The 15,412-nt window shown below is 38.8% G+C and overlaps 1 protein-coding gene across 1 annotated transcript in view; it reads right to left on the reverse strand.

Moving 5' to 3' along the window:
- LOC143767902 (uncharacterized) overlaps positions 1–15,412 on the reverse strand; it is a 79,602-nt gene that overhangs the window by 26,012 nt on the left and 38,178 nt on the right. Inside the window, exons 4-6 of the mRNA XM_077256423.1 lie at positions 13,061–13,184; positions 9,341–10,472; positions 1,826–2,735 (exon numbers count right to left, since the gene is read on the reverse strand). Coding sequence (XP_077112538.1) covers positions 1,826–2,735; positions 9,341–10,472; positions 13,061–13,184 — 2,166 coding nt within the window. The remainder of the gene's footprint in view (positions 1–1,825; positions 2,736–9,340; positions 10,473–13,060; positions 13,185–15,412) is intronic.

A 15,412-nucleotide genomic window follows, 5' to 3' on the forward strand; every position in this document is an offset into this window, starting at 1 on the left:
ATGCAAGTAATGTGTGGGCAGCAGAGGTGTGCACTGATCTAATAAATTAGATAACAGGTGTACATGCGTGTTTTGTGAGGGCAGCAGAGGTGTGCATGCATGTAATGTGTGGCCAGCATAGGAGTGCATAAGTGTAATGTGTGGGCAGCAGAGGTGTGCATGCAAGTAATGTGTAGACAACACATGTGTGCATGTGTGTAATGTGTAGGCAGCAGAGGTGTGCATCCATGAAATGTGTGAGCCGCAGACGTGCATCCATGTAATTGTAGGCAGCAAAGGTGTGCATGTATGCAACACAGACAACAGAAGTGTGTATGTATGCAATGGATAGACAGCAGAGATGGGCATGTATGTAATAGTAGACAGCAGAGGTGTGCATGATTGTAATGTGTAGACAGTAGGTGTGCATGTATGTAATGAGTAGACAGCAGGAGTGTGCATGCATATAATATTCAGAATAGGAGTATGCATGTAATGTGTAAGCAGTATGCAGATACTGTATATGACTACACGTTCGAGGTTTGCATGTATGTAACAAAGACAGCAGAGGTGAGAATATAATATTTTGGCAGCAGGTGTATGTATGTAATGTGTAGGCAGTATAGAGGTCTATACACAGTGGGGGGAAAACATGGAAACATGTTTTGTGAGTGTTTATCTGCTAAGAACATAGAACTACTTCACCGCATTAATGGGAGAATGGATGGAGCCATGTACTGTAAAATCCTGAGTGATAACCTCATTCCCTCCGCCAGGACATTAAAAATGGGTCGTGTATGGGTCTTCCAGCAAGACAATGACCCAAAACACACAGCCAACGCAACAAAGGAGTGGCTCAAAAAGAAGCACATGTAGTGGAGTGGCCTAGCCAGTCTCCAGACCTTAATCCCATAGAAAACTTATGGAAGGAGTTGAAGATCCGAGTTGCCAAGGGACTGCCTCAAAATCTTAATGATTTGTAAAGAAGAGTGGGCATTAATTCCTCCTGACATGTGCCCAAACCTCATCATCAACTACAATGTCTGACTGTTGTGCTTGCCATCAAGGGTTTTGCCACCAAGTATTAAGTCTTGTTTGCAAGAGGGATCAAATACTTATTTCTCACTGCAAAATGCAAATAAATGTATACAATTTATGCAATGTGATTTTATGAATTTTATTTTTTGTATTCTCTCAATATTAACATTAACCTACCCTTAAAATTATTGATAGTTCATGTCTTTGTCAGTGGCCAAACTTACAAAATCAGCAAGGGATCAAATAGTTATTTCCCCCGCTGTATGTAGTGTGTAGACAACAAAGGTGGGCTTTGCATTGGTCTTTGCTTGCACTATTTGTATGTGGGTACTTGCTGGTATTGTATAATGGTGTAGTCTCTAACAGGAATTGTTTTACAATAATAATAACACTGGTCAACAGCATTTTTGGTGCCAAAGATATTTCATCGAATTTAGGGTAACTTTGGGGTGCTGATTCTGAATATGTCATCAGTTTTGCCAGATTGGCTCAAGTTTTTGAGATTTTTCGTAAAATGTGTAAAAAAAAAGACGTAATTTGCTACACGCGCATTAACTTTATTGATATTGTCATGAATACAATAAATTTAACAAAGTAAATGTTGATTTTAGTTTATTTTAACTAGTTTTAGAAAGTAATCTTCAAAAATGAACAAGACATGAAAGATAGGAGACATTTAATCGCTGGAAAAGCGCTTTTTATATGATTTTCTTCTATGTGAGCTATTTGGGCAGTCACGCTGTAGATTCCAGCAGTAATCAGCCATCATATGTCTGTCCCATCTGCCTTGGTACCTTTCCTCCATCACCATAATATCCTGATGAAATCTCTCCCCTTGTTCTTCGCTAAAATCTCCAAGGTTTTCTGGAAATCTGTCCAAGTGACTGTGAAGATAATGCAATTTAATGCTCATGTGTACACCCAGATTTCTAAATCTCAATAGCATGTTTTGTACCAGTTCTTCATAATTGTCTGCCTTTTGATTTCCCAAGAAGTTCTTCACTACCAACACAAAACTACACCATGCAGCAGCTTCAATGTCATTCATTTCCTTAGGAAAATTTGAATCTTTAATGAGTTTCCGAATTTGAGGACCATCAAAGATTCCTGCCTTCAGTTTTTCGCTACTAAGACCAGGGAAAGATCTGCAGATGTACATGAAGCAATTACCATCTTTGTCTAATGCCTTGACGAACTGCTTCATTAATCCTAACTTTATGTGAAGTGGTGGTAGAATGATTTTTTCCCTGTCCACCAAAGGTTCGTTCACTATGTTTGATGCTCCTACTGTCAAGGTGTCCCTTGGAGGCCAATTCAGTTTCTCCCAGTGCTGATGTTTTGCTCTACTATCCCACATGCAGATGAAGCAAGGATACTTTGTGTATCCACTTTGCTGTCCAAGTAAAAAGTTGACCATTTTTAAATCAACACATATCAGCCACGAATGTTCATGGTAGCACAGTTTCTCCAAGACCATTTTGACATTTTTGTACTGTTCTGCAAGTTTAGTTGAGTGAGCTACTGGAAGAGATGCACACTGATTGCCATTGTTCAACAAAACACATTTCAAACTCCTTTTAGAACTATCTATGAAAAGCCTCCAGTCTTCAGGACGATATACTTGTAAACCCATTTGCAGCATCAGGCCAGGAATATCCTTACAATATACAAGTAGGTCATCTTCACAGAAAAATTGAAGAAGTGCTTCTTCTCTGGTCCTGTAAGATGTAATTTTAGTTCCAGGCGTCAGACAATTTTTTTCACTTAGCCTTGAAGCTAAAAGTTTGGATGCACTTTTTGAGAGGTTGAGGTCTCTTATTAGATCGTTGAGCTCTCCTTGGGTAAATTGCGTAGGTGTTCTGAAACTTCCTTCATATTCTAGTTCACTTCCAGAACTAATGTTTAGCTCCATACCCTGCATTTCATCATCATCAGGTGGGGGAAGGTCAGGTAACATGGTAAACACAGGTACAGGCACATCTTCACAATGAGGGACAGGCCTTCTTGCAGATTCCATGTTCGGATACTCCCATTTTCGTTTCTTATGCTTATTGAATCCTTGCACTTGCACTGCACAGAAATAACAGTCATCATGATGATTTTTTTGCTCTCTCCACACCATTGGAACACCAAATTTGAAGCTTTTTCTTTGTCCTTTGGTCCATTTTCGTAATAATTCGATACATGCTTTGCACACTATGTGTGGTGCCCAAAACTTGTCTTGGTCCCCAAGCATAACCCCAAAATAGGCAAAATACACTTTTTTTACGAAGTCTGTTATGTTTCTTCTATGTTTTGGCAGTGTGTATTCACCACAAATGTAACAGAATGAGTCTGGATCGTTAAGACAACTTCTTCTTGATGAGTTCATGCTTTTCACTGGAAAACAGACAACAACATAAAGTTAGTGCAAAAATCAAGCTATGAACAAACTTTTAGAACACTAATTAACACAAAACTATATTGAGAACTGCTCAGTTCAAGTACTAATCCAAAGAAATTAATGAGATGATGCGTCGCATTTACCAACAAGTGCTATAAATAAGATACCAAAAATCTCAAAAACTTGAGCCAATCTGGCAAAACTGATAGCATATTCAGAATCAGCACCCCAAAAATACCCCAAATTCATTAAAATATTTTGGACACCAGAAAAAAAATTTTTTTTTGTTGACCTGTGTAATCTTTATTTTTAAATAGCGCTAACATATTCCGCAGCGCTTTACAGTTTGCACACATTATCTTTATGGGAGCATTCTTCATAAGGATATTGTATATCAGTGGTTCCCATCCTTTATGACCTTGAGAGCCACATCCAGCTCTGAGAGAGGGTCTTGAGTCACATCCAGCTCCCCTCGCAATAGTGGCAACCCAACCCCCATTACGGGTAGAATGATAACCACAGCTTTTCCACATAAATCACCTCGAAGCAGAATTTTCTTTGTGGGAAAACCCCTCCACACTTCTTTGAGCATTAAATAAAATACAAAAAATTACGTTTAAGAGGGTGCTCACTGTCCAACTAGTGGTGCCAAGGAGAAAAATAGTCCAATACACAAAATAGAAAAAACTCCGGCACACAAAAAAAAGAAATTCACTTCATTGTCATTCTTTTATCTTTATTCCAATGAAAAAATAAGTGCGTTGGTGGGATTCCATACAAATAAGATCTGTAGACTTTTTGATAGACAGGTTACATATATTTCTCAACGTTTCAGCCTATTTAGCCTTTTTCAAGAGACTTCTGTCTTTTTATCAATGTGTGAGGCAGAGTTAGAAATCCCACTTGAATATAAGTTACTGGTGAACGCCGCTCATATGTCCGGTATAACGATCCGGGAGGTGTGACCGCTTGGCGTGGACTTTGTGTTTTTATGCTAGTTTTCTGGCATAAAGGGAATGATAACTTCGCATTGACTTTATTTAGTTATGTTTAGTGTCTATTGCATGCTATGCAATATCTAAGGTCTTGTCTCGAAGACAATATAACATATATAGAAGGATGCATGAACATTTGTCTCCATTTCTGTGCCACAACACAACTAGAGCACAACATTCGACAACTACTAGTGGCCCATACTATTTAAAGGCTAAATGGCTAGCTGCATTATGATACACTGCACCCCTCATCCCCCCTAAAAAAATAATGTTAAATCATTAGCAATTAAAGTGCACTGCCATCGTTCTGTCTAACAATTCCCCAACATGTGCAGCAGATAATAAATAGAAGCAGAAATAACATTACAGTGGGAGCTGTGAAAAAGAGTACAAGTATAAAGGAAAAAAAAAAAAATCACATTCAAACAGCGTGTTTTTAAATTGGTCTGATTTCTTCCTCAAGCTATTTCTTCTTTTTTCTATTAATTTCTAAGCCTCTAATTGGCTGAATGGGCAGAGTATAAGTGTACACAAGGAATATTACTCTCATCAGAGTTGTGCCTACGTTCCAGAAATTTCATCCAGTTCATTCTTTGCTGCCATATCAGAACTTTACCATGAAGTGCCCATATACTGTGTAAATACTATGCAACAGGAAACTTACTCTGCCAACTCCTGCAAAGGATCACCAAATTCTTACTACGTGAATGCCTGTCCCCTATTTTTCAATAAGAAAGTTTGAAAAAAAATAGCGCAATATAGGGTCCTGCAAAAATAGATGATGGAAGACTAACAAGTTCAGGAATGTACTCACTTGGCATTGTAAGACCAGAACACCATAAAAGCGCAAAACAATGGCTTCTGCAGATCCAAGGGTGTATTCTAAGAAGCAAACTAACTGGAGGATCAACCTTTTTTGGCGCTGCCGAAGACACCAATAATGGTTTCCAGATGGAAAAGATGGAATCCAGGATTTGTGGTTTTATTGTCAACGCGTTTCGAAGTTCACAGACTTCCTCATCAGGACAAACCACCTGTCCCCTACTTTTGAATTTTATCACAGAATGACCACAAAACCAAAACTTCTTCAGCCATTCCTTTATTATGAAAACTAAAATATCTTCCTGCACACAATAATACAACAGCTAAAACACTGGTAAAGGGGCGGTCTCCTTTCAGTTAGTTTTCCTCCCTGGGTGCAGTTTGGTATTAAAAAGCAATCAGAGCTGTACTCTCCGTCCCTAGGTCCACCGCCGAGTCTCTGCCACTGCTCCTTGTGTCTACTGTTGGCTGCGGGGGTGATGTCACATTGACAGTGCGGCAGCCAATCAGAGTGTTCAGCAGCTTTGCTAGTGCAGGAGAAACACCCTGTTCAGAGCTGCTTCATTCATGGATTGGCTGCAGCGCTGTTAACATGTCAGCGCTGCAGCCAAAGCAAGACACAGGGCGTTTGGGCGGTCTTTTATATTACACTGCGCCCAGAGATGATAATCAATAGTGATGAGCGAATATGCTCGTTACTCGAGATTTCTCGAGCACGCTCGGGGGTCCTCCAAGTATTTTATAGTGCTTGGAAATTTCCTTTTTCTTGCCGCAGCTGAATGATTTACATATGTTAGCCAGCATAAGTACATGTGGGGGTTGCCTGGCTGCTAGGGAATCCCCACATGTACTTATGCTGGCTAACAGATGTAAATCATTCACCTGCGGGAAGAAAAACTAAATCTCCGAGCACTAAAAAATACTGAGGACCTCCGAGCGTGCTCAGGAAATCTCGAATAACTAGTATATTCGCTCATCACTAATAATTAACTGATAAGGCTCTGTTAGCATGTCCATTAGAACATTCCATTTTAGGAACAGACAAACAGAATAAGTTATCCTCCATTGCATAAATTATTCAAATGAAAACAAAGGGGCCCCATTGAGTATTATGGGATCAGTTAGTTTTTTAGAATATAAATAATGCTCTCCAGCAGGACTTTTCTTTCCATTTTATCCCCTTCACGACATATCACATACATTTATGTCATGTCGTGTTTCTGCCTCTGAAGCAGGATCGAACGCCGATTTCACCTCTTTCTCAGCAGATGATGGCCACCCTGTGTCTTTTACAGCCGCGAACAGAGCTGAGCTCCTCTCGAAATTGTTAACCTGTTAAATGCCTAGGTCAATTTCTCACAGCAGCTTTAAACACGTACAGGCAGTCATTCCACGCACCCACCAGCATGCTTGGAATGTGATCGCATGGCACTGATTTGTTACCATGACAGCCGAGGGTCTAATGAAGACCCCTGTGGTTGTCATGACGATTCTCCTGTGAAAGCCATTCTGTGGCTAGCATTCATAGGAGATCGTCATTTTCACTATACATAGTAGTGCTAATGCACTGCTATGTATAGTACAAGCTATCACGGCTTCAAGTCCCCTAAGGAAAGGATAAAATCCCGCGATCCCTACGTATTGTAACCCCTTTATAAATCCCTTGTGAGGCCACATCTAGAACATTGGATCCAATTTTGGGCTCCACATTTTAAAACGGATATTCAGAAGTTAGTCAGTACAAAGGCGGGCAACTACATTATCACAAGGGATGGAAGGCCTCTCATATGATGAGAGGTTGGAAAGATTGGGCTTTTTTCAACCTATGTAACTAAGTATTAAATTCAGTAAAAAGTAAAAAAAAATGTTTTTAAAAATGTGTTAAGAAGAAATGACAATCAAATTACCTCCATTTTGCCTCAGAAAAATAAAACAATTCTAAAATTTGGTATTGCTGCATTAGTTAAAGTCAGTTTTGTCAAAATATTAAATAAATTAATCTGATTTGTAAATGGTGAAAGGAGAAAACAAATTTAAATGTCAGAATTAATTTTTTTTGGCAGCCACAACATTGTGAAAAATAAAATGAAGAGCTGATCAAAGCATCGTATCTACCCCAAAGTAGTATCAGTAAAAATGTCAGATGAGGGCACAAAAATAAGCCATCACACAGCCCTGTAGCCCGAAAAGTGGAAGCGTTACGGGTCTCGAAAAATGGCAACAAAAGCAAATTGTGTTTTTTTTTGGGTTTTTTTACAACTATCCTATTTTTTTTTTACCCCACTTAAATTAAAAAAGCAAAACAAAACTAAAAATTATTCATGTTTGGCATCTTACTGACTTGTAGAATCATATTGCCAGGTCAGTTTTACCGTAGAGTTAACCCATTTCCAACGTTGGATGTAATAGTACACACGTCAGAATCCCTCCCTTTGATGAAGGGTCTGGCACGGAGTCCACATCTTTCCAGGCACATGTCAGCTGTTTTGAACAACTGACATGTGCCTCTAACAGCCGCTGGTGGAATCTCGTTCCACCTGCAGCTTTTACCCTGTGAAATGCCGCTGTCAATCTGACAGCAACATTTAACTCACGCTTACCGGAAGCAGGCTGTTAATCCCGCCCATCAGTGTGCCAGTCACGTGATCGTGTGTCACCGATGGGTCGGTGCTCATAGCAAGCGAGCATTTCTGCTACACACCGGCGATCTGCTCATCGCCTCTGTGTAGCACAGGTGATTAGACAACTGCAGCTTCTAGTCTCTCATGAAGACTATTGAAGCATGCAAAAAGTAAAAAAAAAAGTTTTTAAAAATATTAGAAAAAATAAAAAAACATGAAAGTTCAAATCACCCCCTTTCACCCCATTCAAAAATAAAACAATTACAAAAATCAAACATACACATATTTGGTATCGCCGCATTCAGAATCGCCCGATCTATCAATATAAAAAAAATAATTAACCCGATCGCTAAATGGCATAACAAGAAATTCAAAACGTCAGAATTACGTTTTTTGGTCACCGCTACATTGCAATAAAATCAGCTCAGTGCGCAAAAAAAAAGCCAACACCGAGCCCCAGATCACGAAAATTGGAAATGCTACAGGTCTCGGAAAATGGTGCCTTTTTTTAACCAAAGTTTTGCATTTTTTTCACCACTTAAATAGAAAAGAACCTAGACATGTTTGGTGTCCATGAACTTGTAATGAGAATCATAATGGTAGGTCAGTTTTTGCATTTAGTGAACATGGTAAAAAAAAAAAAAAAACAACAACTGTGGAATTGCACTTTTTTGCAATTTCACTGCACTTGGAATTGTTTTTCCGTTTTCCAGTACAAGATGTGTTAAAACTAATGGTGTCGTTCAAAAGTACAACTTGCCCCGCAAAAAACAAGCCCTCACATGGCCATTTTTACAAAAAAAAAATAAAAAGTTATGGCTCTGGGAAGAATGGGAGCAAAAAACGAAAATACCTCCAGTCATGAAGGGGTAAACAAATAAAATAAAATTAAAAAATTGTGAGATTGCACACTTGGAATATTTTTCTCGATTTCCAGTGCATCACATGACAAAATAAATGGTGTCGCTTAAAAGTACAGCTTGTCCTGTAAAAAACAAGCCCACATATGGCTATGTGGGCACAAAAATAAAAAGTAGTGGCTCTAAGAAGGGGAGTAAAAAACAAAAAGAAAAAAGTAAATGGCTGAGGTGTGAAGGGATTTAAGAATGGATACCAAACGAGCCCCATAATAATTAATGGGATCACTTTGCTTCCGTTTGCATAACCGATACAATGAATAACTTGTTCCATGTTTCTACTCCTAAAAGGCAATAGACACAGTAAATGTCTGAATGGACGTATGAACAATGCCTGATAATGTCCTCTCATGTACAGGAGAGAAGAACTCAGTGAAGAACGCCTATAGAAAAATGCCTATAGAAGAATGTAAGAATAATTTGCTCACTGAGTCAAGCTGTTTTAAAAGAATTCACGTTAAACAGCTACTTTTGACAAAATGGATTACCGGTCATCTGAATATTTAAGAAATTGAGTGACTTAATTTTTGTGATTAACTTACGCAATCTTGATCTAAATCTTTCATATACTGTGATCATAAGAACTGCTTACTTCCTGTGTGAGTTCTCTGATGTCTAAAGAGATAAGATTTCTGGGTAAAACATTTCCCACAAACTGAACATATAAATGGCTTATCCCCTTTATGAATTCTCTGATGTTCAACAAGAGCTGATTTCTGTGTAAAACATCTCCCACACTCCGAACATGAAAATGGTTTCTCCCCTGTGTGAATTCTTTGATGCTGTACAAGATTCGACTTCTTGGCAAAACATTTCCCACAATCTGAACAGGGAAAAGGTTTCTCCCCCAAGTGTCCTCTTTTATGTTTAAAAAGAAATGATTTACGAGCAAAACATTTCCCACATTCCGTACATTTAAAAGGCCTCTCCCCTGAGTGGCTCCTCTGATGGTCAATAAGACCCGATTTATGGGTAAAGCATTTTTCACATTCTGAACATGAAAATGGCTTCTCCCCTGTGTGAATTTTCTGATGTTCAATAAGTCCTGACTTTTGGGTAAAACACTTTCCACAAGATGAACAGGAATATGGTTTCTCCCCTGTATGAATTCTGTAATGTTTCACAAGATCAGATTTATTTGTAAAACATCTCCCACATTCAGAACACAAAAATGGCTTTTCCCCCGTATGTATTCTCCAATGTTTAACCAGATTTGACTTCTTAGTAAAACATTTCCCACATTGTGAACAAGGAAATGGTTTCTCCCCTGTGTGAGTTCTCTGATGTTCAATGAGAAGAGATTTCTTGGTAAAACTCTTTGGACACACTAAGCAAGAGAAGAGCTTTTTAACCGGAGAGCTTTCCAGTCCATCACAACATTTTTCGTGCAATTTTCGGTGTAAAATTAAACTTGCCTGTTGGGCAAAACATTGTCCACATTCAGGACAAAGAAATGTTTTTTCCACTTCACGCATTCTTTCCCGACTTAAATTCTCAGATTCCTCTGTAGAACATTCCTCAGATTCAGAGTACAGCTCTGCATTTTGTTGAACGATATGTGAATTATCAGAACATCCCTCTTCATTGGAGGAATCAAATGATAGATTGGCATCGTGGAGTCCTGAATCTGAACACAAATTTTCACCAATTGGATTCTTACTTGGAAAACTTTGTATATCTTTATCATGTCTCTCAAAGGTCTTGCTTTGCTCATTAGCTGAGAATAAAAAATGTAAAGAAAATTAATTAAAAATCTCATGAAACATAACATTATTATCCAAGCTCCTTTTTCCTGTACACTTTGCATAAAGTAATTAATTACGATTTCAATTCCTAAAACATGCAAATAGTAGAGAAACATTATTAACCCTTCAAGGCAGTCATAGCAGTAAGAAGACAGTTTTTATTTTGGAGGATGACTTGTACTTTTAAACGACTTAACCCCTTTCTGACCTCGGATGGCATAGTACGTCCGAGGTCAGATCACCTGCTTTGATGTGGGCTCCGGTGGTGAGCCCGGATCAAAGCCAGGACATGTCAGCTGTTTTGAACAGCTGACATGTGCCCGCAATAGCGGCGGGTGGAATCACGATTCAACCGCTGCTATTAACTAGTTAAATGCCGCTGTCAAACGCTGACAGCGGCATTTAACTAGCGCTTCCGGCCATCCGGCGAGAAATGCGCGCATCGCTGACCCCCGTCACGTGATTGGGGGTCAGCGATGCGTCGGCATGACAACCAGAGGTCTCTTTGAGACCTCGATGGTTGTTGATGCCAGATTGCTGTGAGCGCCACCCAGTGGTTGGCGCTCATAGCAATGCAGCAATTCTACTACATAGGAGCAATCTATGCTTCGCTCCTATGTAGCTGAGCCGATCGAGTTGTGCCAGCTTCTAACCTCCCATGGAGGCTATTGAAGCATGGCAAAAGAAGAAAAAAAATGTTTGTAAAAAATATGAAAAAAAAAAAAAAAAAAATATATAAAAAGTTTAAATCACCCCCCTTTCGCCCCATTCAAAATAAAATAAAAATAAAATATACACATAATTGGTATCGCCGTGTTCAGAATCGCCTGATCTATCAATAAAAAAAAGGATTAACCTTATCACTAAACGGCGCAGTGAAAAAAAAATTTGAAACGCCAGAATTACATAATTTTACTCGCCGTGACATTTCATTAAAATGCAATAACAGGTGATCAAAAGATAGTATCTGCACTGAAATGGTATTATTAAAAACGTCAGCTCGGAACGCAAAAAATAAGCCCTCACCTAATCCGAGATCACGAAAAATGGACCCATAATAACCTGGAGAATCAAAATGGTGGTCAGTTTTAGCATTTAGTGAACCTAGCAAAAAAGCCAAACAAAAAACCAGTGTGGGATTGCACTTTTTTGCAATTTCACCGCACTTGGAATTTTATTCCCGTTTTCTAGTACATGACATGCTAAAACCAATGATGTCGTTCAAAAGTACAACTTGTCCTGCAAAAAATAAGCCCTCACATGGCCATATTGATGGAAAAATAAAAAAGTTATAGCTCTGGGAAGGAAAGGAGCGAAAAACGAAAATACCCAGGGTCATGAAGGGGTTAAGGACGATTCACATTACCATATAATGTGCTGAGAAAAATAAAAAAAATAAAGTTTGGTGCAATGGTAAATGGTGTTTTGGGTTTCAGTTTTATGGCATTAATTATCCAGTACACAAGAATGGCATGAGGATTTCCCAGGTCAGTACAATAATAGCAATTTTGCGCTTTCAGTGGCTTAGAAAAATTCTGAACTTTGGGAAAAAAAGAAAATTGGTTTGTGTCGACATTTTCAAAGACATAACTTTTTGCATTCTTTTTGTCACTTGAGATTTCATGGGTACCATTTTGAGGCACATACAAATGTTTTTATTGCATTTTCCTTGGTTGTACACTGACGAAAAAAAACAGCAAATTTTATCAATCTGCTTTTTTTTTTTTTTTTTACAACATTTCCTGTACAGGATAAATAGTTTTTTTTTATTGTGATAGATTAGAAGCAGCAATACCAAATAAGATTTATTTTTTATCTCTATTTTTTTTTATCTTTGACTCTGGAAAAAAAGATTAAAGATTATGTTTTTTATTTTCTAATATTTGAAAAACTTTTTTTCCACTTTTTTAGTCCCATAGGGAATTTGAACCTGCATTCATTTGATAGCTTGTCCTTTTTTTCACACAATATTGCAGTATATAGTTTAAGTCTTGATCTCCAATGAAGCCCAGTCACAGATTAAGTTTCAAAAATATAGCTTTCATAGACGGCATGGAGGCCTTCAGCTAGCCCCCGGCTGCAGTGGTAACCCATCAACACCCCCGTGATCACGTTGTGTGGTGGTGGGGAAGTGGGCATTTACATAATGGGCTACTTAAATAAAGCCGCTCCAAACACCTACATTTGCTCTATGACACTATAGTACGTCATGGGGAAAGAAGGAAATAAAGTGGATAAATAGTAGATGCGTGTCTAATATTCTAGTGCAATGTCTTGCGCCACAGCTTTATCTCCAGATCTGCCTGAATGCTTTGTGATATGTATTGAACACAATTTTTCTTTCCTCTTCATCCACAATGAATCTGATGATTATGCGATTGACTGGAGGAAAACTAAACTTTACTGAGAAACAGAAGTTTTGTACAGAGATTAATATACTTGACAGAGTGAAGAAAATTAGAAACTCAAGCCATATTTGACTCTGCAGTCTCTTTATTAGATCGTACAGACAGGAGGGTAGGCAATAGGTTTTGGTAATTTTTGCACTTTTATTACTCACCGGGACTGATCTCTACTGGACTTTCCTCTTCCTTATACTGCTCATTTCCCATGACAAATGCCTCTTCTTCTTCTTCTTCATCATCTTCTATAACTTTAACTTTAATATCAATCAGATCTTCTTCCTGTTAAAGAAGAACGTACCATCAAAGTTGAAAATTTCCAACAGAAACGTTTTACACCACCAAAAAAGTAAAATAAATAAATTACCAAAAAATGATCTAATGCTTTGACCTTTTTTTTTTTCAGTATATGGCCCTTTACTGTTTTCGGTGGAGAAAATCAGTTGCCTTTTATGTTCAATGTACACACACTAGCATTTCTACAGGTATATGGAGAGATAAAAGCACCAATGAGTACTTAGTAGTGTTTAGAAGAGAGTCCTAAACTTTGCATAATGTAGACCTAGCAAAAAAAGTTAACGTGCGTAGAAAAGTTATGACAAAATACAGGGACAAAGCCTGAGGCTCCATGTTACCTTTTGAATTTACAGGAGCTACTGTATTCTAAAGCATTTTCTGTCTTTACGCAATTAACTACCAATATTCTAGCCAGGTAGGAAGCAGATATTGATGTACATTATGTTTTTTTTTTATTAATTCAAGGGCACTATAATAACATACAGAAATCAGAAAGAGATAGCACTTATAGACCATAGGATTTTGCCCAACACTTAGAGCAGACTTCTAGGCATTGTAACAAAAATGTTTTATGTGCCATTGAGTAAATAATAAAGTGCCATCCTGGGTAATTAACCTGATGTTAAAAGTTCATTCAGGACTAACATACTAATAACCTATCCATAAAATCGGTCATCAATAACAGATCTGTAGGGGTCTGAAACCTCGCTGACGCACAATCATCTGAGATCAGCTTTGGAAGCAGCCAGATGTAAATAATGTACAGAGCGGAAACAACACAGCGCTGTACACTGTTTTGTGGCAGCTCCCTAATAATGCAGACTAGCACCTATTCACTTAGATAGAACATGAGGTCCTGTAACTGGGAGTGACCCCTAAACAATGTATAGAGCTGTGCATGTCCCTCTCTGGACATTATTTAGGGTGCTTTCACATTGTGTTTAGGCACCCGTTCAGTGGCCCCATTGAGGCTTACAACTGAACCCCCCACAAAACGGGATTCGGACGGCCAAAGACTATAATGGTGCCGACAGAGCGAGCATGAGGTATGCCATCATTGCCATGCATCATTTTCGGGCATGTACGCCTACTGGAGACAGACACCCAGACAGAGCAGACTGTGTCTGGGTGGCCGCCTCCAGTAGGCATACAAGACTTGAAATGATGCACGGCAGAGCGTACGTTCACTCTGCGGCACTATTATATGGCCCCATCGGCGCATACGTCCGAATACTGATTTGCGGGGGAAGTTCAGACATATGCCCCAATGAGGCCATTGAACTTTAGGCATTGAGGCCTAAATGCAATGTGAATGAACCCTTACATCTTGCCGGAGATGGTGACAGCAGATTGCTAGAGTTATCAGGTTTCATTTACTCTGCAATCTAAGTTATCTGTCCCGAGGATAGGTCATGAATATGTTTGTCTGACTCCTTCAATCAACAGTCAGATATATCTTTCTATAAACTTTATAATAAAAACCTGCCCAAGTCTTTACATTCATTTTTTTTGGTTGGACAGGTGGTACTGCCATTTCTCCAAAGTGTCCCAGAAACCATTTTTCAAAATGACAACAGGCAGCATGATGCTCGTGCTACTGAGTGCAGCATGTGTGGCCTAAAGTTGCCACCATTACCTGCAGAGTCTTCCTAAAGTTGCCACCATTGCCTGCAGTGTCTCCGGGCTTGTTGTACATCAAGCACATCTGAAAAGTCAAGCCTAGCATGTGTAAAGGGAGCTGCCAGCAGCGGATTTGTGTCCACAAGTGCAATCAGCACGGCTGAACGTTCCTCGGATAACCATTGATAACCTTATTGATAGCATGCTAAAGTATGTAACAGAAAATGTTTCACCACAACCCATTCCCAACCTTTCAAATATTAGTGTTGTAGTTTAGCAGTAATTTTGCTCTGAACTGTGACTTACAGAGGAAACCATGGCGGAGGGGAGGTAGCAAGATATCAGGTGGCTGTAAGATCAATTATCTCATCCATTAAAATCTTCAATATGATAGAATTTTTTATCTGTTAAGTGGGATATAGTAAACAGCAGATCTTTGAACAGACAGATATTACAAGATACAAAGTTACTGCACACACAGATTTAGAAACAAGAGGAAGCTTTCATTTCTTCTGTAAGAATTCAGCACATCATTAAAAAGTCATATTATTCTTAGGAGGTGGTCAGTGCATGAAAAGGTTGATACACGCTAG

Source organism: Ranitomeya variabilis, chromosome 4 (genome assembly GCF_051348905.1).
Source record: "Ranitomeya variabilis isolate aRanVar5 chromosome 4, aRanVar5.hap1, whole genome shotgun sequence".
Lineage (NCBI taxonomy): Eukaryota > Metazoa > Chordata > Amphibia > Anura > Dendrobatidae > Ranitomeya > Ranitomeya variabilis.